Source organism: Lactuca serriola, chromosome 5, assembly GCF_051521515.1.
Source record: "Lactuca serriola cultivar US96UC23 chromosome 5, Lser_US96UC23_V15, whole genome shotgun sequence".
Classification (NCBI taxonomy): Eukaryota; Viridiplantae; Streptophyta; class Magnoliopsida; order Asterales; family Asteraceae; genus Lactuca; species Lactuca serriola.
This window is the reverse complement of record NC_136412.1, coordinates 70,902,186-70,927,318: the sequence shown is the minus strand read 5'-3', so window position 1 is coordinate 70,927,318 and position 25,133 is coordinate 70,902,186. Positions and strand designations below refer to the sequence as shown.

General features: G+C 35.6%; 2 protein-coding genes across 2 annotated transcripts; one reads left to right on the top strand and one right to left on the bottom strand.

Moving 5' to 3' along the window:
* Positions 1 to 13,907: 13,907 nt before the first annotated feature.
* Positions 13,908 to 16,282, top strand: LOC145049584 (protein FAR1-RELATED SEQUENCE 5-like). The gene is made up of 2 exons (XM_078997970.1): positions 13,908 to 16,169; positions 16,253 to 16,282. Exons 1-2 carry the CDS (start codon positions 13,908 to 13,910, stop codon positions 16,280 to 16,282), a joined length of 2,292 nt encoding a protein of 763 aa, XP_078854096.1.
* A 593-nt stretch (positions 16,283 to 16,875) lies between these two features.
* Positions 16,876 to 21,857, bottom strand: LOC145049583 (guanosine nucleotide diphosphate dissociation inhibitor At5g09550-like). Its single transcript, XM_078997969.1, has 12 exons — positions 21,834 to 21,857; positions 21,269 to 21,721; positions 18,891 to 18,998; positions 18,633 to 18,805; positions 18,427 to 18,541; positions 18,204 to 18,284; positions 18,055 to 18,117; positions 17,745 to 17,843; positions 17,536 to 17,660; positions 17,397 to 17,458; positions 17,210 to 17,301; positions 16,876 to 17,088 (listed from the first exon to the last, which is right to left on the bottom strand). Exons 1-12 carry the CDS (start codon positions 21,855 to 21,857, stop codon positions 17,056 to 17,058), a joined length of 1,428 nt encoding a protein of 475 aa, XP_078854095.1. The 3' UTR covers positions 16,876 to 17,055.
* Between the last annotated feature and the right edge of the window lie 3,276 nt (positions 21,858 to 25,133).

The following is a 25,133-nucleotide window of genomic DNA, read 5'->3' as shown; positions in this document are numbered from 1 at the left end:
AGCTGGTTCAGCGTGAACCGGACCTTCAAATGCTCAGGAGATGAGCAAGTGAAGAAACACCCCTCTATATCAGAAATCCACCTCATAGCTGCCACCGGGTCCTGGGTCCCATCAAACTCTGGTGGTTTTGTGTTGCTGAACTCCCGGAACAGCAACGCATCACCACCTTGCTGCCTCGCGGCAGCAATAGCTGCGGTGGCCGCTGCAACAGCAGCCTCAGAAAGAGCGACATAACGCTCGTCAAAGGTCTCAATCAGCGTGGTCTTAATAGACCCAAACATCTCCGGTATCTCTGCCTTGATGCCCACAGCCACCTCCTCATGGATGATCCGACGGATCTCCTCATCACTGGTACCACTGCTCTCAGGCATCAAACGTGTCCTCACCATTATCTACCTCTGAAATACAACATACGATAAATTAGAACCCATTCGAGCATACTCACACTCGACAACTGTTTCCTCCTTGATCCTTGGTATTCCAAAGATTGTTACATGGGCCGTACACCGCTCCGGTGCTTTCAGTAGTAGGGGCCCAATACTACTGTCTGCACCATATCAGAATACACCCCAAGTCCTCCTCTTCGGATCCCAAATTCCAAGTACTCTATCATGCATAGACCACTCTCTAATAGATCTCTCATAAGCCCCTCGCTGCTACCTACTCACTCTCAAGCATCTCATAGCAGCTCACCTCTTCCTAGGCTAACGCATCACAAATCAGGCCACTCTAGTCCTAATAGCAATACCTAGCCTACTCTAGCATGCGAATACATCATATCAATATCAATATCACATAACATAAAGGTATTTTGGGAAATCACCGTTCGGGCGCGGACTGATCGTACACACAACTCTGCTCTACGTTTTTCAAAAATCTTTTACTCTTTTTGAAAATAATTCTCAAATCCTCAGTTTGAGTTCAAATACGCCCGAAGGTGTACTCGAATCCCTCAAACCAAGGCTCTGATACCAACTTGTAACACCGTGAATTTCAAAATAATTTTTCACAAATATAAAAAAAACATTTCTCATTTAATTTTCATAAAACATCACGTTTAAAATCCCAATTCATATCATACAAAATCCCAAGATCATATATATATCAAAAATCCCATGCGTGTGTACAGATCAAGCCGGCGCCTTCCTACAGTCATCGCTAGTACCTGAAACAACAACACTAACACTGTAAGCACAAAGCTTAGTGAGTTCCCCAAAATACCACACCTAACACATATTAGCCACTCGAGGCTATAACTCAATGGGTCCGTGCACCCAAACTCTGTGAACCCTCAGGTTCTAACTCTATGAACCTTCCGGTTCCAACTCTATAAACATGCACAGCATAAATCACATAAAAATAATGCAGTACAACACATCACATACATATAGCATACAAATACTCTGTCACATAACTCTGGTTACCTACTCAAGGTAAATTATAGTGAGAAGACTCACCTCGTGTATCTCGATAACTCGCGAATCCTGGAAATCACTCGTGCTCGATCCTCCGAGCTATAATACTCCTATAACATCATATGTCTTTAATTAACACTTTTACCACTAAGGTTGACTACCCCTATCAAGTCAACACTGGTCAACTCTGGTCAACGGTCAACGGTTAACGGTGAACTTTGACCGGACTCGGCGAGTGCACTAGGGCGACTCGGCGAGTCTAAGCGCTTTCACCAACTCTCTAGGATTCCCTTTTTGACACGTCGAGTATTCCCCTGACTCGACGAGTTCCACCTGGTATGAATCGCGGGGCCACCCCGACTCAACTCGCCGAGTCTCAAGAACAACTCGGCGAGTTCCAGTTCGACTCAGTCCACCTGTCAACCCTCTCTAACTCTCCCTGACTCACTGAGTCAACCCATAACTCGGCAGGACCACTCACTGAGTGGTTAAGGACAATCTTCATGCTACTCGCCGAGTCTGTTCTTCAGACTCGGCGATTCCATGCCATGCATCAACTCAAACTTGCTTCTGAGGTCAGATCCGCTCCAACAACTCATAGATCTGGCCCTCCTAAGCTTATTCATCACGTAAAGTCCATGTCTTGGTGCTCATAACACACCCCATGACTCATAAATGGTGTTTTGACCTCAAGCACAAAGACCCCAATCCAAAACCCCCATGGATTCATAAAAAGCTTGGGCAAAGGGACACTCTGGATCTCCAAGGGTCCAGATCTAGAACCTAACTCGCTTAAGGGACCAAGGAAGCACTAGATCTAGCCACAAAAGGGCTCAATAAGCCCTAAATCAACATAAACGTCAACATAACAGATAATGGCTCGAAGGTAGTACCTCAAATGTGATGTTCTGGACCTCAAATCTTCAGGAAGTTGCTCCTCTTGTTTCCCCTTGGCTATTGCTTCCTTTCCCTTGCTAGATAACACCTCCAAGGTCAATAATGGCTCCTTGATTTACTCCAAACGCTCAAGCTCGCTAGGGTTTCACTCAGGGGACTGGTGAGCACAAATGACGGCCTTAAGGCCCTTTAAATAGGTCCCAAACCCGAGAAATTAGGGTTTCATTAAACAGCGTGGACTCGCCGAGTCCATCCCTTGGACTCACCGAGTGCAAGCGCGAACCCGCGTCCAGAACCGCGATCCTACTCGGCGAGTTTGAGCTCCAACTCGCCGAGTCCCCACACAAAACACCAAAAATATAATCATAAAAGATACCTGGAAATCCGAGCTGTTACAGATACGGGCCCCCGCCCATACTCCTCTAACTAGCTACTAAAAAATGTTGCACATATCCCGCAGTCTTACCACACTCCCCATGCTGTCTCTACACTGACTACTAATCCGAAAACATCCCAACTGGACATTCCCTCAATCTGCATCCTGACTAACTCGAGTCCTACTGGAGATCCTCTAACCTGGTTTTCCCAAACAAGCCATCAACTAACATGAATACTACGGTCATCCCATCGCCTCACTACACTTCCCACACTTTTTACCTATTGGTGAATGCTATGGCTACATCTGTAGACTTACAACATTCTAACACTATTGGGCTGTTAGTGAATGCTACGGCTACATCCGCAGACTTACAACACTCTAGGCCTAACACTCAACTGCACTTTAGTCTTAACTGGGACTCTAACCTGGTTCTTGAAACCTACTTTCCAAAGCCTAGGAGAAGCATAAACCGATTGTTGGAATGTTTTCTGAACTCTCCACTCATCCAATCCTTAATCAAGACTACCACTTGACTGTCTCTCGTTCTGACGGAAAAATCTCTAGCGTGGTTTCCTAACCAGTCATCAGCTAATCGTGCATATATGAACTCAACTTTGGGAAGTTTTCCCCAACTCCCCGCTCACGTGCTCCTCCATCTAAACAGCAAGTTTGGGCTGCTTTTCTCCTTAACAATGATGCGAACCCAATCCAATCTCACACTTACTTCTGCTTCTGACCACTCGGGTGGTCTCCTTCACGTTGATTCCACTAGCTCCTTACAACTTACAGCTTGATAAGGATTATCAATCCTTTTCTCCATCTAATGGTCGATCTGCTGACAACCAATACTTACTATTGCTAGTGCTCCAAAACTGACTAATACCGAATCTGAACCACTCTGAAAGACTAACATAATACCTCCTGATCCCTTCTCACACTTGCTACAGTGACTGCATCCTGAGAACCTGCTCAAAAGGAAACACCTTCGAACTACTAATCTAACATCCAAGGTATGCAGATGGCATATGACTTAATCACAAGCAGGAAACATAACACTCCGAAATACACTTACTAATATTGATGTAGTACCATAACAATAAAATCATAAACAAAAGCTGAATTTGAAATACATACCAGCGGTCTATTGCGGTTCAATCTTGACTTCCTGCGAAACCATGGGCATTGAGACCTGAACTCCCTCCCTTCGCTGTAGTATCTGTGAAGGAAACTTAGCTGCCTTAACCACTACACAGGGGCAACCTGCCTTGATATGTCTGGGCTGATGACAACGATGACACAACTATACCTCTATTGTGCATTCCTGACGATTGTGACCCTTCCATCCACACCTACCACACTTAGATCTGATATGAATTTTCTCATGTGTCCCTTTACCCCTTTTGCATTCACTACGACCATTCGGGTCTCTGACATCAGCTATTGCAGTGTCCCTGCTCAACTTGTTGAGCCTGACTAGGGGGTCCGCTTCCTCTTCCCTAACTGCCCATCTAACCCAATATCTTATTCCCAAGCTACTCCGACTACCCTATCAATCGTCTGAACAGACGCTGTCTAACCCTGGAACCTAGCGGTTACTCTATCTGTAACTCGCTCGATAATGTCGGGTAACTCCTCATGTACATCTAGCGAAACCTCCGCATCGATACAATCATTTAGTGGACTCTTCTGAAGACAAGGTGTGTAACCCACCTCCAATCCCTGATGACAAGAGCTAATAACGGGACCCTCCCTTCCGAGGGATCCCAGAGATCCATAGACATTGGGCCCCAGAGGAGCTACTAACATGGCCACCATCTCAGTGTGGAAGGCTCCCAGCCTTTCATCCAAAATCTCTTGAATACCTTCCTTGACCATACCAAAGATCACAGAAGTCTGGTCTAGAATACTGCGTGTAATCTCTGATGATACTAAGTCTCTCATCTGCTCCCTGAGTTGTTTGGCTCCTGAACTCGAGCCTGACTCCACACTAGCACCTGAACTGCCCACTGGCCTACCCCGTAGCGTCACCATACCGCATGAGTCATAACATAACTATCATCAAAATACTCAATACTACTGAGGTATCACACACTCACTACAAGTTTCACGGTTTTATCTTAGCCCTTCTCGAATCGATTACGGATCCTATGCTTTCAGTAATACGGGCCCATACTACCATCCACATCTATTCATACTTTCCTTAAGAACTACCTCGACTCCACCGAGTCCCTTTCACTACTACTATTGCTCCCTGCTACTCTCATCCTAGGCTTACCCTATGGTAATCACCATCCCACTCTCCACCGTCAGATGCATAAGAATTTCCTGCTTTCTTCCCCTAACGAACTTACGAATACTATTACATATTACTCAAACCAGATAATTCTTCAAATGAAAGATCCTACCCTACAACGGTTGGAATCAGACGAGAGCTGCGAAATAGAGCTAAGCCTAACCTTATGGAATTATTTAGTCCTTGCAATATATAACCTAACATATTCATTTACTAGTTAGTGAAAGAAAACTAGAACTCCTAAAAGCACCAAGCAAGCAGCATTCAGACATCGAGCACACATAATCAAGCATATACTACGCATGCTATCATCCTGACTAATCGGTACTAGCATGTAGTTCTCATAAAGCTGAAACACATATAGCAGGCACATAAGGCATCCTCCCTAGATCCTTAGTCCTAATCTAGCATTTTGTTCTAATAAAGCTGATAATTATAACATAACTTGTATGGGTAATTTAGGAGTACTTACTTGAGCTTGGTTGATTGCATGCACTACACTCTTTTCTTTTTTCAAAGTTCTTTTTCAAAATCCTTTTTGTAAAAATGATTTTCTTTTGAAAATTTCTAAACCAATTCCTTAGTTTGAGTTCAGACACACCCGAAAGTGTGCCCGAATCCCTCAAACCAAGGCTCTGATACCAACTTGAAATGTCTCAAAAATACAACCCAAAAATTTCGTTTTTAAAACATCATTAAAACCATCATTTGATCACCAAACTATAAAATCATAAAACATGTGTTTCAAAATCTCACAATATCTATCACATATCAAATCTCATGTCAAATGTCATATCAAAATATTAGAGTAAAACTCCCAGGCTGAAGACTGCGGTGTGTTCCATGCGATCATCCCGAGCCCTTCCCTTTGTTAGTGGAAGAACCTGAAACCAAAACTGAAAACTATAAGCAAAAAGCTTAGTGAGTTGCCCCAAACTACCACATACCATACAATAATATATAAAGAAAATACTGAGCGTTGCCCACTGTATCGGACCGAAGTCCAGAATAACTAGGGCCTTGCCCGCTACATCGGACCGAAGTCCGGACTAACTAGGGCTTCCCCTCTGCATCAGAGTGAAGTCTGGAATAACTAGGACCTTGCCCGCTACATTGGACTGAAGTCCGAAATAAACTGGACATAGCATAAACATGATCGTAACATATAACATAATCATGTATACATGCATGAATTACAAAGACATCAAGCATACAAACTACTTCGCGGGACTACCCAAGCATCGAACCCATGTCCGGAACTACTATCATCTAAACAAGCCGACATTGTGGCCATAGACCTGCTCTTACTGGAAGGAAACTCACCTCGCACAACTAAAGACTGGCTGAAGCCTCTGGCTGCTATTTGACAATTCCCTGAACTGCTGCTCTCCTAGCTCCTCGAGCTACCAATACCAACATAATACTTAGTCCTAAAATATCCTCCAATAGTCAAACTAAGTCAATTCTAGTTAAAGTAAAAGTTAACGGTCCATGGTCAAAGTCAACACTTCTAGGTTGACCTGACTCGCTGAGTTGCTCCATCAGCTCGCCGAGTTTAATATCTCAGAATTTTGCAATCGCGAACCAACTCATTGAGTCAGCCCCTGACTTTCCGAGTTCCTTGGCTAACTAAACTCATGAAAAACCGAGTCAACCCGTCGAGTCATCCCCCTGACTTGCCGAGTTCACCCATAATCGGAAAATGAGGCAACTCGCTTAAACTCAACGAGTCCCTCCCTGGACTCATCGAGTTCCTCGGCTTGTTGGAAAATCTTAAAGGATTAAGCCCTTGTACTCTAGATCTGAACTCCAATCTTCATAAACACTCTAAAAATGACTTATCAAGGATAAAGTTTCCAACTTTACCTATCCTAAGTCCTTCTTAATGGGTTTAGACAAAACCCTAGCTCATTAATACATTACTCCATGAAACAAAACCCTTATTACACCAAACCAAAATAGGGGAAATCAAGATCTAGGCTCTTGACATCCAATAATCGCGTAAAGTCCTAGACTTTACTTCCTTGCATGGCTTTTAGGGCTCCAAAAGGCCATGATACTCTCTTTAAGCTTGCATGGGACATCCTAATGGCATAAATCTTGCAGCTTTATGCCTTATCCACACCTTGGGGCTCCCGATCTGAATGGATCTAAGCTTAGGACGTCCTTGTCCCCATAGATCTAGCTTTTGAACTAAAACACAAACAAAAGCAACGTGAGGAGTTTCTAAGAGGTTGATGAGCAAGGTTAAGACTTGATTACCAGAAAGTGATGAGATCGAGAAGCTACTTCTGGATCTACAATCCCCTTTTTTATTCCTCCATGCTTAATTTTCTCCTTCTTCAAGCTTCCAAGTAGACTAGACACACTCAAAAAATGGCTCACAATTACAAAAAAGGCACTAGGGTTTCGTGGGTGAGGTTTTGAGGTCTAGCGGCTTAAGATGAGGCTGAGGGGATGAGAATGTGAGGCTTAAATAGGGCACCAAGTTCCGAAATTAGGGTTTCCCAACCCAGTCCAGACTCACCGAGTCAGTCCCTCGACTTGCCGAGTCAGCCACTTAATCCGCGACACGGAAGTTGCTCCTACTTCCCGAGTTCTTCCTTGGACTCGACGAGTTGACTCCTTGACTTAGGGTTTTACTTTCCTTTCTTGGTCTGCTGGATTGGGGCTGGTACAAATAAAGGGATGTAATGGGTGTCTTGAAAATTATCATTGACTAATGGAGCATGTGTGGCTAACCGTCACATTAAAACGAGAGGGTCAATGACATCAAGAGTACCAAGCTAAATTATATGGTTATTCACATCTCGTTTGTGATCCTTGGCATCCCAGTGACAAAACTGAGAGCATAATAGACATTAAACGTGCCATTGATTAGATTCAATGAATCTCAAAAGATCTAGGAATTTCATATGATTAAAATTGGTAAAATCATTACTTACCTAAAGTAGATTCGAATTTGATTACGACGTCCTTCTTTAGAGTTCGAATCGAAAATATTGATCCTAGCCTTATTTTAAATTTATAGGTTAATAATTAAGGATTTAAAATCAACTAACTTGAATTCTCTTTTCTCCTATTATAGATGTCAAGTCAAGACAACAGTGGTCTTCCTAATTCTTTTGGAAATGGTTTTCCTCTGCCATCTAAGGATGATCTTCCACATTCTGATCAAGGTGAAAGTATGTTCCATTCCTCGAGAAATGGTGGAAATGGACATGATGCTTCTCCAACTCTTCCTCCTCCTCCTCTAATAACTTTCCCCATGTCACGAGTTGAAAGATATGAAACTACTCAATCCCTATTGGCATGCAAACATAAAGATGGAAATTTTGTGTGTATGCATGTTCTGAAAATGAAATTGTACATTGACAAATTGGAAAGATCGGGTGTCGTTTTATATAGGGAGCAACCCATTGATTGGGTTCTCCTTTTACTTCCTAAGTCATATAGTCAGTTCATCGAGAACTTTTATATGAGTAACATCGACGTGACCCTAATTGATCTGACACATATGTTGGTTTTTGTTGAAGCCAGAATGCTTAAGAGCACAAGATAAGCAAAAGTGTTTGAAGGATCACATTCGAAAGTTTCTATGGACATGGAAAAACGCGGCAATGGTGATCTGGAAAAAAATTTCTCTTCCTAATGGAAAGGGATCGGCCAAGGTCAAACTGTTTGATCGTATAGTAAAGAGAAAAGCTAGTTTTAAGATAGTTTCATGTGCTAACCCTAAAGATTCCATATATTTCTATTGTCAATTGAAGGGACATTGGTTTCGAAGTTGCCCATACTACTTGAAAGATCCTTGAGATGGTAAAGTCAAGTCGTTTGACTCTACTTTTGGTAAATCCATTATCTAAGTCCATTATTTTTTTAACAAGTATCTATTCATAGATTCTTAGTACATGATATGATGATTACATTTTGATGTTATTGTAGGATCTAAGAAAAAGAAGGATGCTTAAGAAGAATGAGTTGATTCTGATTGTGAGAGATGGATTTTGGTCACATGGTTTGATGATCACAACATGGAGCTGCTACTTGGAAGTTAGGATAATTTAATGGATTACTTAGGAAATGTCTAGAAACATTGTTTTCATTTGGAGTGTACCTTGAATTTGAAACTTCATTACCATGGAATTGTTTTTAGTAAAAAAAGTTCCAGTGGAATGTTTTGTAATATCGTTAGCTAAGTCTCTATGAACCTGAAGCCTCGACATCATAGTAGGACATTACATGTAAAGCTTGAATTCTGACACGTTTTAGTAGTAACAAGAATTTGGAATTGTGAAATGAGCATCATTGGAATAGTATCCAGTCGATATGTTCAAGTGGATAGTTGATTACTTGAAACATTATACAATGGATAAAGTCATAATTAATATTGTGATTAAATAATATGAGTTGTATTTATATTCAATAGTTTTGAGACAATAGCTAATTAGGTTATAGTTTCACATTGCATGTTTTACTTCCTGAATAATTGGATTATTTAAACATCCACAGTTGCTCGTACTTTTGGAAGTAAGTAGTGAATTAAGACTATCATGAATAGGATTGTAGGTTGTCTATGGGGATTAGACATAGAATAGCTTTGTTGCAATGTTCACGAGTAATTAGAAAATTGGGATTTTGAGTATTGGATAAACCCACGCTTAGAGAATTACTTCATGGATTTTATCACGAGTAATTTTGAGACAATAATATCTTATATTCATGAAATGGAGATACATGCGTTGTTGTTTACAAGTCAGTTATGCGTTGATAATGCGTAAAATCATCAGTAGCTTGATGTTTTAGGAGAGATGTTTGATTTATTATTTGATTAATAAATTAGAATAAATGATTTGTTAATATATTATGAGAATAGTATATTAAATACAAATCATAATATTTAATTGATAATTGATAAGAAATTAATCAGAATTAATTAAATAGTGTAGGGGTTGTTTGGAAATTTGTTGATAGTTGAGGAAAAGGCTATAGAACCACCTTAAGAGAGGTTGGACGAAATCTTTTGCAGAAAGCTTAGAAATTTCGTCCAAAGGCTCTAGGATGGAGGCATGTGGGCTGCTTTGTCACCAAGCAAAGGGATTAGGGTTTCAACCCTTAAACCCTAGCTTTGGCTCTAAGCTACCTCACCAATATAAGGAGCCTGGGCCTTCACATGTTCGGTACTCCTAACCCTAAGAAAGATGTGGCTGAAATTCCATTATCCTCTCTCCATAATCCTAAGTTGTTTGCCTTGGGTGTGAACCATTAGAGGCGCGACACATGTAGCGCATGCTACCAAAAGTTTGGAAGAAGAAATGAAGGTTATTCATTACAATAATCTTCAATGTTAGTATTTATTGCTCATATGAGTTTGTTAGTTCATAGGAAAAGTTTTGTAGTCTAGGGTTCATAGTATGTTGCTTTACCTGAAAGATATAAATCAAACTAGGTTTCATGTGCCCTAATTAATTGAAATTGTTTTTTATTATTTTCCGCTTATGACATTGACCTTGTAACCCCAAAAACTCATCAGTTTTATTGCTATAAAAATGAAATTTTTGGTCTTAAATTTTGGGACGTTACAAACGCGTATGAAGAACATTTACTCTATTCAATGATTTTAATTGGTCAATACAATGTATAATAATAATTATTATTATACCTTAAATATCTAGCGTAGATTTGCAGACGTTACATGTACAGCCTCCGATCTAATGATCAAGCAAAAGTATACTCTATTATAGTGTTACATACCAAAATTCAAAGTTCTGATTTCTTCTCAGTCCCATCTCTCCTTTTTTTTCTTCATTGTAGCCCAACCTAACCATTAAGACTTAAGATTATATACTAAAACTCATTAAAATTATTTAACATGACAAGGTTAAAAGATTATTTCATTTCATAAGGCGTTTGATAGTTGTTAAAAAATAAGCTGAAAGTTTATAGTGGTTAAAAAAGTAAGTTGAAAATTTGTGATGCTAATATTTTCATTAAATAGTGTCATTTTAATATCATGGTTTTATATTTTATCAATATCTAACATCATAAAAGGTAGCAAATATGACAAGTTTACAAAAAAAAATCTTTCTTGGTCGACCGCATGGTCGTTGGAATGTTGCAATTGATGTCTAAACCGGTCAACAACAAAAACATAAGAGAACATACGTAACATCCGTGTTCTAAGTAAATATTCAATTTCGGCATAAATTTTTAAAAAGTTGCATTTTGATCCTTACGTAGGACGTACCCCATAGGTACGCCATGCGTAACTCATGAATTGGATGACGAGGCTCTATTGAGTACGTTGGGGCATACTCCATTGGTATCCAGGGCGTGCTCACAAAAGTCACAAAACCTAATTTTTAGGGTTTGAACCCTATTTAAACAACATTAAGCCTTGAAACCCTCCTTACCCTCACCCTCCACTCCCTCGTTCCCTCATTTCGAAACTCTAACCCTTGAAAGTTTGTTTTGGACCTGTAGAGTGATTTTTGGTGCATTGTAGAAGAACAAGAGAAAAAATGAATTTGTCAATTAATAGTTCTATTTCATAGATTAAATTTTTTGTAAAAATAGTTATAAATATAGTCTTTTTAAATGAGATATAAAATGTTTGTTTTATTAAACTGTGAATATGATCAAAAGATGTCATTAAATTCGGTGTTAATCTGGTTACGATATGGCGACCTTCCGGAGGCGATCCAACGTTGTTCCGGTGGCGGCCGGTTAAAACAGAAGGAATGAAGAGTTTGATTTATTAAATATTAATGTTTGATTTGTCTAAAATACATTTAACGAAACATTTAAAAAATGGTTTTTATGGTTTTTAACATATTTAAGTTCTCATTTGATCATCACCCTATATATATATATATATATATATATATATATATATATATATATATATATATATATATATATATATATATATATATATATATAACCTAAGCTTATATATTGAACCCTCCAGACTATGTAGTTTTGATCCATATATATCCAAACTAATCATGATATCTCTTTTACTATTCTTCCTCAATCAAGTGACTTACCAAACAGATTAAATTTATGTTCATTTTATTCATTGTCTACGAACTTAAAGCATTAAAAATCATGACCATTTGATCAGCTCTACTAAATTCTAATGAAACTAACAGAATAAAAGATAAATGAAGAACATGCAATAACTCAATCAGGATTTTCATAAATCATTTGATGTATTTTTTCAGTTGAATGACAAAATGTTTGAGTTCTATTCGTTAAAAAATATTGGTATTTTACTTTCTCTAAAAAACTTCAATGGTTTTTTTTTCATTAACAAGATTTATAATTGATCTTTTCCATTCAATAATTTAACTTGTTTCAATAGTATTCTGTTAAAATTGAATTTGTTTCGTTTAAAACTACGTCGTTTAAAATGTTCTATGCGTAATCTTAGGTACATAACAACCACATATTCATTTTTCATATATATATATATATATATATATATATATATATATATATATATATATATATATATATATATATATATATATATATATATATATATATATATATATATATATATATATATATATATATATATATATATAGGGGATAGGGAATATACATTATAGCCCTACCTAAGCTTAGGTACAAAACCCTCTAAAATGACGTCGTTTTAAAACGTAAATACCAATACCATGTTTTGGAACGAAATTCACGAGCTTCTCAATTGAACTAAAAGATTTTCCCTAATTCTGTTATAATCGCAATCTCATAATCATTTTTTTTCCTTCATCGCTTTTTTTTCTTAATCGCAAGGTACTCATCTTCCTCACTTATTTAGTGTAATTTGTTTATGAAACCAAAGTCATATGCACGCATTCAATTATGAACTCCTTTTTAATAATTGGTTTCGACTTCCAAAGATCATTATAGTTCACAATTTGATCTATTGATAATTTGACGTACACTTTATGTAATTAAGAAGCAAATTGGCACTTTTGTCGTCAGGTTAATCAACGATGAAATAAAATTATGCTCATTTAGGTCCAACTAACAAACCATCAAAATTAAGAGATTACACTTAATTATTTTCATGTCATTATAAAAAAATATTAACTTGCTTTTTCACTTTTAAGATATTGGGAGTTCATATAAACATTTTTTTTTGCATATGTGTGATTGATTTGTGTTATCAAATAATTAGCTTGTAATTTCAATTTTTTTTTTAATTTGACAGGATTTCTATTAGTTCCAATTAAGATTGGTTTCTTAGAAGTTGTCTTCTCCTTGAAAAAACATTACAGGTATTCAATGACTTTCTATTCATCACTTGGTTCCAATTAAGATTGGCTACTATCACTGAGTTATTGAGAGATTACTTTTGAGAGTTTAGTTAAATTATCTTTTACCATGGTAATCAAAATACATGCTTAATTAAGGAAGTTATTTATCTTCATTTTATGATCATCAACTCGATTTTCTGTTTTTGATTTTGTTGTGGTTTGTGAGCAAGTTTGATTATGTAAGTGTCGAATTCCATTATGTGATTATCCTCAATTCAAACTCAAACTGACTTAATCAACGATAGTATTGAATGACAAGCAAATAATTATAGGAAACAAGAGAAAATAAACATACAAGCTCACAAAATCACAGTAAAATTCTGAGCAGAGATCAGGAACTCATCTGGTTTGTTATTATAATTGTTGGAGTTACTCGGGTGATCGATTTTTCTTGATTTGTTGTCCATATTAAAGTTGTTCCTTATTTTTTGTTTGATTGTACTTGATTATTTCAATGATACCCTATACTCTATTGGATTTTTCTAGATTGTCAATTTGATTGATTGCCTACCGTCAAATCAAACATTGGTATAATCTTGATCATGATAATTTTAATGCTAAATCATACATTGTTTCCTTTTGTGCAGTACATAATGAATGAAAGTGAAGCTGATGTGCACCCTATAAATACACAAATAACTGAAGAAGTTGACGCAGAGGATTTGTCAATAGCCACATATGAATCTGAAAAAATAAATTGCGTTGATGCAAATGTCGAAAGTGATAAAGATGAAGTTAATGGTGAAAACATTTTGGGAAAGGTTTTCGATACAACCGATGATGCGTATGCCTTTTATAATGATTATGCATTTGTACATGGATTTGGTATACGTATTCATACTACATGCAAAAATAAGGGAACAAATGAACCTTATCGAAAGACACTTGTATGCGACAAAGAAGGTTTTAAACGGGAGGATGGTAATACTTCAAGTGGACATGAAAAAAAACGTCGTAGAGAAGTTAGAATCGGATGCAAAGGAATGCTCCGAATTTCAAAAAGGAAGGATGGGAAATGGTTTGTGGACTTGTTTGATGACACATATAATCACGAATTGAGCATCACACCAACGAAGGTGATGAAGCATCGTTCTCATGCGAAGTTTCATCGTACAATGGAATGCAAATCTCTCATGGTGCAACTTAATCAATTAGGGTTGAAACCTTCTCAGATTAAAAAGACTATTAATGCAATGAAAACCTCAAATGAACCTGATGTAACTTCAAAACAATGCGTTGATGTATTATCTGAGCAACGAAAACACAATAGAGGAAGAGAGTTCTATGGACTAATTAAACATTTACAGGATAAAGCATTGGTGGATAATGATCAGTATTATGTTGTGGATTTGTGTAGTGATGGGTGTCCTAGAAATATTTTTTGGGCTGATGGAAGATCAAGAGACGATTTTACTAAATTTGGAGATGTTGTTGTGTTTTATGTCACGTATATGACAAACAAATTCAAGATGCCTTTTGCTCCATTTACCGGGGTGAACCATCATGGACAATCTATACTATTTGGTGGAGCGTTGTTAGAAAATGAAAAGGAAGAAACTTTTGTATGGTTGTTTGAGCATTTCCTAAAATGTATGTTTAGCAAGTATCCAAATGCTATTATTACTGATCAAGACAAGGCTATGGGTAATGCAATAAAAAAAGTGTTTCCGGACGCTCGACATCGCTTTTGTGCATGGCATATAAAAAAGCATGAATTGGAGCACCTTCGACCATACATTTCCCGTTATAGTGATTTTCAAGAATCATATAAAGAATGGGTAATGAGTGATACAATTGAAGAATTTGAAACTATGTGGGAAGTTATACGTGATAAGTATAAACTTGAAAATAATTGTTGGATAACTGATATGTATAACCAACGAATACATTGGGCTAAAGCTTTCTTAAAAGATATTTTCTTGGCCGGTATGACAACAAGTGGACGAAGTGAGAGTATTAATTCTTTTTTTGATGATTTTGTTAACTCGAGTACCATGTTGAATGATTTTTTAGTACAATATGATAAAGCAGTTGCGTCACGAAGGGCTGCCGAAGAAGATGAAGATTTCAAGACTATGAACTCGAGGCCGGTTCTTTCCTCAATACATCCAATTGAAGCAAAAGCAGGTGAGTGTTATACTAGAAAGGTTTTTGAGATTTTCAAAAAAGAATGGATAGAAGCTACCAACAATTTAACGCATGAGACTCTAAGCAAAAGTACAAAAGAAATCAAGTATCGAGTTGGACAATTGAATGTTGACAAAAAATATTGGCGGATTGTTAGCTTTTGTTTGTTAAAAAAGATGCATGTGACATGTTCTTGTGCTAAGTATGAGACATGTGGGATTTTATGCAAACATATCTTGTATGTAATGAAGAAGAGGCATGTTGACACACTTCCGAGTCACTACATTTTACCTCGATGGACCCTTAATGCTAGGTACAAGGTGGGTAAGCGTAGCATCGGACTCGAAGAAATGAATAACAAAAATGGCGTCAGTGCTTACACTTTATGGTGTGTTCGTTCAAATTTTAACAAAGTTATTGAACAAGCAAAAGACTCTCCTTCAGAAATAGAAAACGTCAATAACATATTGATAAAGCTCTTACAAGAACAAGAAATTCGGAAAAAACCTATACCAGTTGAGAATGTATCTCAAGGTTCTTGTGTGAGAATTTCACAATTCGATATGACGCCTCAGATATCTGTTCGGGATCCTGTTGGTCCAACTAACGCGAAAGGGCGTCCTAAAATTGCTAGTAGAATCAAGTCTTCTGTTGAAGGGCCAAAAAAACGAACATGCTCTTACTGTCAAGGATTAGGTCATTATGCTACTAGTTGTTCTAAAAGAAAGGTACTTATAGTATTAACTTACTATGTCATCATTTTAGAGTTCTTATATTTATATGATAATCTATTTATATTTTCATGTAACAGGTAGATGAATCGTTGCAAGAGAGACAATAATCAAATATGTAGTTGATGTGAGAAAGTGAAAAATCCATATGGTTGATGACATTTTTGTTTTAGTTAATTGTCCTTTTTTTCAAGTTTTGGTTAATTTTCCTTTTTTCTAGTTTAGTTTAATTGTCTTTTTTCCAGTTTTGTACATAAATCATCTAAGTTGCTGTTTTGAAATGCAAAATTTGAATGGTTAATGCTATGTCTAAAAAATGAAAATATGGGGGTGATGTGTGTAAAAAATAAAAGTAAGATGCTATTATATGTTAAAAATGTAAGTACGGGGGTATTATGTGTAAAAAATGAAAGCACGATGTTGTTATTTGTAAAAATGAAAGTACAATGCTATTATATGTTAAAAATGTAAGTAAGGGGGTATTATGTGTAAAAATTGAAAGTACAATGCTTTTATGTGTTAAAAATGAAAGTACGATGCTATTATAGATTGAAAATAAAGTAGAGAACTTCTAGTAAACAACAATCATTTTGATATTTCAAAATAAGAATTTTATTATAACAAAAACCCAACTAATGGTTGGGAATGTACATATTACAAACTGAAACAAAGATGTCAAAAATATGACAGCACCATAGATAAAGTTAACGAATTGTTTCAACTAATTACAGATAATGACAATGAGGTTTTAAATATACTAAACACGAGTGATGAGTATACAAAGAGGCTTGTAGAGTAGTCCATCTTGTTGCTATTTGTGATCCTGCCTCAACTTTCACAGTAGTCCCCAAATTACCCCTACTGTCCCTCTTGCTCATGAGTGTTAGGTTGGTGTGTAAAATGTAAAGTAGTGCACCTAGCTCCAGATGAAGAATATACAATGTGTCAAACATGAGTAAATATAGGCAGGAAGGCCTTCACAAAATGTATTAGCATTATAAAAAAAGGGTAAAAGAAATTAAATGCCGAAAGACTACCTCCAACAAAAATGTTGATATTGGAACATCATAAGCCACCGGTTCTTCCCAAACATTCCTTACTGAATTTATACCACCTTGCATTCTCACAACTGCACCAGATATTATCCAGTCAAAATGTTATTGATTTGGTATCTACATAATGCAAGTGAAAAATGTAGGATCAGTAGCTCAAATGAATAGATACCCAAAATTAGCTTATACCGGAGAATTGCTACATTGTGAGAATATGAACAGCAAAACAAATACCTAAAAAAACAAACTTACAGAGTCATTTGAAAATTTGTATATATGTTATTATTGAGGGGTAAAAAAGTAATTATTACATGTCTGATTTGCGGCCTAGTTGTTTTTGGGGTAGGATGACTTGAGTTGAATGGGCATCATTAGTGTGTGGGATGGGGTGACTCATGATGCAAATAGCACGTGCTACTTTGCCAACTGCTTTTACCTGTTTCAAGAAATGAGATTTTTTTTCTTTTAATTTATATTGAAAAAGGTAATATTAAAAGTTTATTAAAATTAAATTTTCTACCTTATCGGGTAAATATGAGGGATCACATACTACTTTTTTGCATTTTGCAGTTTCTCCTTCTGATGTCACACCAATTGCTTTCCCATCTTCAAACTCTACCTGTTTATTGAAAGCAATGGAATCTGTCAATGGAATTGGAATATGACAAAGGGTATTTTGGTCTTTTTGAAGAAAAAGGAAGAATGGAATGGAATGGTAAATGAAATTGAATTCCCTTCACTCATGAAACATGGGATTTGAAGGAATATAACAAAATTGAATTCCATCCATGGAAAGGAATGGAATCTGGAATTCCAGTTCTGTGGATTACCTTGCATTCTGGTTTGTTGAGCATGTAGGTGCCACCATAGACTGCACTCAAACGAGCAAATGCCTGAAAATATTTATCAGATAAAGTTAAATAGATACAAATAGCAAATTAAATAATTAAATAAACAAATCATTTTTTATTGATTATACCTGAGGTAATTCTCCTAGTCCATAGAGAGGGTAGATATATGGAGAACCTCCTGCAAACCTAGCTAATGACTCTGCATATAGCTATTTGTGAAATATAAAATACTATTAGACAATTAGAAAATAAAAACAATCTTATTCATAGTACATTAAAACAACATAATTTAAATTATGAAAGATAATAAAGTTATCTTTTAGTTCTGTGAAAAAACAAAAAAAGTTTCACCTTAACTCTCTTGATAAAATCTATAGCTGATTGATCCAAATAAGAGTCATCCCTATAAAGTGCCAATGCATGTCCAATAAAATCAACTGTATTATCATCTAGTCCATATTTTTTCCTACATAAAACAATAAGTCAAACATCATAAAACAGTAGCAATGAAGTTAGATAATTGAATAAATGAAAAAAGGGTGAGGTTAAGATCATACGAAATAACATCTTTTGCTGGAACTTTATTAAGAGCCAACCCTTCTTTTGATTTTGGATCATTATCATCGTAGTCTCGAACATAAATGAAGAACTTTCTAGCACGATGTTTTTCAAATAATCCCATGAGAGGGGATTTAAGTGCTTCAACATCAGTTGCTGGAACTTTGTGAACCTGAAAGAAAAGAATTCTCAGTTTTGAAAAGATTACAAGTTAGAATGATTTACAATTTGTAGAGGCTAAAGGGGTTTTCATATACCTTTCCTTTGTTGTACACATAGCTTCCATCAACAGCCTTGAAATTAAGGTATTTTGTGACATTAGTGTGAATTAGAACACGAACTAAGGCACCATTAGCCATCATAAACTGCAAAAAAGACCAATTTGACATAAGTTTAAGATGGTTGCTCATAATAAGTATTCATTATTTTTCAAAAAATTACACATGCCTTGGGGACCATATCAACATTTTAAACTTGCTTTGGCCTAATTCTGCAGGAGGTGAATCACCACCCTTGAATCGCTTCCAGGGCTATAGAGTATACATATTAATCTATTAACGTCAAACGAATAACAAAAACAATAGTAAAAGTTTTGAATGAATTATTTAGTTATAAACTTATAATATTAATAATACCTGGTTTAGGTTAAGTGAAGTTGATTCGCCTCCATAATAATCATTTCTATCCATGTGAAGTAGTTGTACAAATAGACAAGCAATGATCATACAAGACCAACTTTTAGCTATTTGTTAGGTCACACCTCAAAACAGGATCCAATGGGAGTCTAATTACTGGTTAGCACGACTTTCAACATGAAGAGCTTGAGGAACAAGTAGGCTCGTATATTATGAGCTTTTAGTTTTGCCATTAGATTTCGTTGTGTCTAATTTTGTTACCATCGTTATTATGTTAAGACGAACTTCCAGAAAAGACGTGTTCATGAACAGGAACGTAATCAAAATAGGCTGAATCTCGATATACATACTAATTGCAGCTGAAAGCAATTACAGAATAAAATTTATCGGAGCAAAAAATGAATTCATACCATGGACTGGAGCACCAGAACACAACATCAATTTGCAGCAGTAAAAAGTACGATCTAAATAATCGGAATCAAAATTTCAAACAACGAATAGCAGGATCGAGATTAATGAAATTGATTTGATCATTTCAATCACAAAATGCATCTCAGTATGAGAAATTGAACACATATACATACATACATACATTCCAAGATATATACACACAACAAATGATTTGGAGAAAGACGTACTTTGAGGCCATCGACGGAGAGGAGACCACTGAGGATGCATTCCTTGAGACCGGTGCCGAGTACTATCACATCGTATTCTTCATCCATGGTGGTGCAATTAGGTTAACGAACACCAAATGAAATGAAAAAATTGAGTGATTTGATTTTAATCAACTAAAACTATCAGTCAATGAAGAGAAAGAGGGAAGATGTTTGATTGGTAAAGATGACGATATGGGAATTCTCGATTAACGGTTTAAGCTGGGGATTCACGATTAATGTTGTAATCTTGATATGAAAGAAGGAAGGGCTGATTGTGTTCTTGATGTTGGGAACAGATGAAATAATGGTTATTACTATTCAGAGGAAGAAAATGCGACGGGATGGTATTTAAGTTTTAAAACGACGTCATTTTAGAGGGTTTTGTACCTAAGCTTAGGTGGGGCTATAATGTATATTCCCTTTTCCCATATATATATATATATATATATATATATATATATATATATATATATATATATATATATATATATATATGATGTCATCCAATTCATTCGGTTTTCAGGATTGATTTAATTAGTAGAACCATTTGAACCATCAAACCAATAAGACGGTTGATTGGATACATGGTCTGTCAAAACATTGGTTGTGAGGAACATTGAAAGACGAAAGGTATTTTTTGGATTCTATTTTACTAATAGGTACGGGCAATGGCGGAACCAGAAATTTTGCTATAGGATACAAACATTGTCAATATATTATATGTAGTTATCTAATATCGGACATTAAAAACCATGTTATAATCTGTTTATTTAGGGCTACAATAACATGAAACATGTTTACAAATAATATTATATATATATATATATATATATATATATATATATATATATATATAACAATTTTTTGGGGGTATTGTAGTACCCCGAACACCCCATATAGCTCCGCCACTAGGTACGGGTTGCTTATGGTAGTACCATGTTATATAACGGGGTTTTATTAGACATTCACATATGACTCATCTGCATTGCATAAGACGTGGGGGCACGTTGGGGACCGCTAGGGCCCATTCCATCTAGAGACCCAGTTTTAATTATGTCAATTGATAGTGACCAATTCGAGGAGGTCAATCTCCAAAAGAATAAAATGAGAATACAAACGTGAAGCAATTTTCTGTTTTCATATCCTACTAATGCATATTACAACTCATATAAATATGCACTACTTAGCTAAAAACTAGGAAACAATTGGTCATGGACCTTAGGCATGCAAGACTACGTGGACTACTATCATGCAACTACCACTAAGAATAAGGAATGACTAAATCAACTAATTAATAAACTAGCTAGGCACAACCAAGTCAGTGTGTGTTCGTATCAATACTTCCTCCCTGAAAAGGGCCTTGTCCTGAAGGCCAAAATCATTTTGTGTCATGTATGGCCATGGTGGTTCGTTCGCTGATTGAAGAAGAAGGAATTTTGGTGGGTTGCATTGGTGGCCCGGTTGATATTTGGCGGGACATTTGTAACAAAGGCCTTCAGCTCGACGCTTTTGCATTTCAGTGGGGCTCAACCTCTTGATCGGAAGTGGTGGAGTAGTAGGAGGAGGGGCAGCCAGCAAAGGTGTGTTCGTTGGTGGAGAGTTGGGGATAAGATTAGAAGACTGAAATTGGTGATGAAGCTTGTCTTCAACTAGTTTGACAAGATCGTATACTTGATGGAGAGGCGTGGGGTGGTGCAATGTGATCTCATTTTGGATGTCTGCACAGAGACCAGATAGGAAGTAATTCAACAAAGCTTCGGGTCCAAGATCCGTCACCCGATTACTAAGCTTCCACTAGTACAAAAAAGACCTACGGTCACAGTTTTCGAAAAAACAGCATGTGACACTTTTTTTAAAAAGCTTGGCCAAAGGTCACTAAAAAAATTTAGAGACTGTTTTTGGATACATTTAAATTAGTTTGTGTGGCCATTATATAGATAATCAAAACTTTAATCACACTTAATAATACCAAATGTGACAAATATTAGTCACACTTGAACACTGAGGCTATAGCTCACAATCAGCCACGGGTATCGATTAAGATTGTCATACATTTTTATGAGAGACAGTAGATAAACGTATTGTGATATGAGTCGGTTGTATGTGTGTATATAACCTGGTGCCTTTTTAGCCACATAACAGACAAAGTAGCTACAAGGTGATACATATGGTCACACTAAATATTTGTGTGTCCATAGGGCAGTTTTGTACTAGTTGTACTTAGTTAACGCAAGAAAAGAAAACAAGTTAGTATTGGTTATTTATGGTCATGTACCTTTTATTATGTGTGTCAAAATATGATGAAATTGCTTTGAGAAGAAACAAATATTTTGCATGTAGGTAGCATTTAGTTATGATTACAGCTATTATATGTGTCTATATGTAAATATAGTTATAAAAGAATAATAATGTCTTATCGTCATAATTAGAGGTCGTTCATTGAACATATCACTATAATTATGTAATGTTCATTCTAGTTGTACTATTGTATTTGTAATTTATAGAATATTCTTTATAAAATGAAAATGTGTTGCTGTAAAACTGAAATTGTTTCCTGGTTAAGTTATTATACAAAAAAATGACAATTTTAGACTTTTTGGAAGACTCATAAATTTGATCATTTTTATCTTTGATATCATTTGGCAGAATAAAAAATTAACAAAAAGTTTAATCATGGCATTTTACAAAAGTACATTGCTTTTTGCAATTAAAGGGTTGTATAAATTAATGAAAAAATTGAATGCAGTTTTGTAAAGTTATAAACAATTTATGAAAAAACCAAAAAAAAAAACTAAAAATAATAAAAACAAAAACAAATAACAATATAGTTGTATTAAATTAGAACTATAAGAAAGGACCAAATTGCCCTTTTTTTCATTTATTCTTTTAATTGCACCAGATAATACATCATTAAAAATGAAAAGAATACAATTTACTTTAACAGAATAGTATGATAAATAAATGAAAATTGAAAAAAATAACTTTGTGTTATAACAATATTACACCAAAATAGTTTGATGGTTTCAAATTTTGATTTATTTAATTAATTTACCTTTATTGTTATTGTAGCTTTTGCTGATCAGCAAATGGTTTACCAAGAGAGGTACACAAAGAAACATATTTTGTTGTAGAGTATGACATGGAGTGGTTTGTTTTGTGTTAAGTGTGTCTGCTTGTTATAATACTTGAAAAACTACATATGCTAATGGTATAATATGGTCTTTTTTGTAGAGCCTAGGACACAAGTACCAAAGTATTTATTATGGACAATTAGAATATGTACTTTTCCAAGTAGTATAACTAGCACACACATTTAACACAAAACAAACCACTCCATGTCATACTCTATAACAAAATATGTTTCTTTGTGTACCTCTCTTGGTTAACCATTTGCTAATCCGCAATAGCTACAATAACAATAAAGGCAAATTAATTAAATAAATCAAAACTTGAAACCTTTCCATGAAATTCCTTGAGAAAAACAAATGTAGACTTTCAGCAAATCAGACCAGATTTTAAGCATACTAATTCAGCATCAGATTTTCAATCATATGATTTTAACATTAGATTTTCAAACACATCAGATTTCATATCAAGTTTCCAGAATATTAGATCAGATTTTAAGCATATAATTTCTACATCAGGTTATAGGCTAAGAAACTGAAATTGATGATTCACCCACAACGAACATTTTAAGAGAGAAGATTACCAGATAAGTACATATTAATTTCTTATTGTTCTTGTTTCATGATTTCATACAAGCATTTTATCAAACACATAGGGTGCATGTGAAGCTACAAATAAAAAGTTTGTTCAACTCAGGTTATAGGCAAAGAAACTGAAAATGGTGCTCCTAATAACAAGTTTTATCAAAATTTATACATATTTCAAAAATTAAAACCCAATCCAAATATGAAATTTGTTAGGGTTCAAAAGGTTACATTCATAATGATCAATCACATACACGAAATTGATTTGGAGGTTGCCCCTCTTCAATTTGGACAAACAAACAATCATCACACCATACGTCGAGTGTTCATAACAAAACAAAGAAAATTGATGTTTAAAGTGATAAGCAAAAAATCGAAATTGCGGTGGTGGCAGATAGGTGTGTGCGACGTCGGGTCATGCTCGTGCCGATGGCGAGCAAAGTCCAAGAGGACTGACATTTGGAGATGTCGAAGAGGTTAGAGGCAAGAAGACAGAGGAGTTGTTTTGTTGTCGATGACTGCTTATTCATATGTAGTTGAATGAAAGGTCAAAATTGGAAAATATGTAGTTTGAGTAGAGGGAGATCAAATTATTTTGTTTATCGGAGGGAAATTTAAATAAAAAATAATTATAGTAAGAGGGAAACTAAGATTAATTAAGAAAATATTTTAGGGGGAAACAAAAATTTCATTTAGGGTAAATATACATTTTTTTTTAATTTTTATTTATTGAATTGTGAGATATACTGTAATGACCATCTTGTGGTTTCAGTAGGGTGACAAGTCGGGGGAAATTTGAAATCTAAATTTATTGAATTGTGAGGTATACTGTAATGACCAACAAAATTAAAAACAAATGTCAAATTTTTCATTTTTAAAATTCTTGTTATTATTATAATTAACATCATTTCTATTATTATTATTATTATTATTATTATTATTATTATTATTGTTATATATATATATATATATATATATATATATATATATGTGTGTGTGTGTGTGTGTATGTATGTGTATGTGTATATGAATGTGAATTTATATTTGTATCTATGTCTCTCTCTATGTAAGCACTAAGCCTTAAGCACTAAACTATAAGACATAATACATAAGCCTTAAACCAGAAGCCATTAGACATAAGCAATAAGCCTTAAACCATAATCCATAAGCCTTATTTCTCATGGTATAAGGCTTACATCAATGTTTTAAGACCTAAGCAGGAATCCCCAAACCCTAAGTCTTAAGATCTAAGCCTTGAGGCATATGACATAAGTTATAATCCCTAAACCCTAAGCCTTAAGCTTTAAGCCATAAGCTCTAATCCTTAATCCCAAATCCCTAAGCGATTATCCATAAGCTATAAGGGTTAAACCTTTAGCCTTAATCCCTAAGCCATAGGTTATGTGCCATAATCCATAAGCTATATGCCTTAAGCCCTAATCTATAAACCCTAAGCCCTAATGTAAAAGCCTTAAGTTTTAAAGCTTATGGTTAAT

Excerpts from the sequence above, each read along its gene's own strand:
- LOC145049584 (XM_078997970.1), top strand. The coding sequence starts at position 13,908 with ATGAATGAAAGTGAAGCTGATGTGCACCCTATAAATACACAAATAACT. Across the intron at positions 16,170-16,252 it reads CTAGTTGTTCTAAAAGAAAG|GTAGATGAATCGTTGCAAGA; the intron begins GTACTTATAGTA and ends TTCATGTAACAG.
- LOC145049583 (XM_078997969.1), bottom strand. The coding sequence starts at position 21,857 with ATGGCCACACAAACTAATTTAAAT. Across the intron at positions 21,722-21,833 it reads CCACACAAACTAATTTAAAT|TGGAAGCTTAGTAATCGGGT; the intron begins GTATCCAAAAAC and ends TTTTTGTACTAG. Across the intron at positions 17,302-17,396 it reads CCGGTATAAGCTAATTTTGG|TTGTGAGAATGCAAGGTGGT; the intron begins GTATCTATTCAT and ends TATCTGGTGCAG.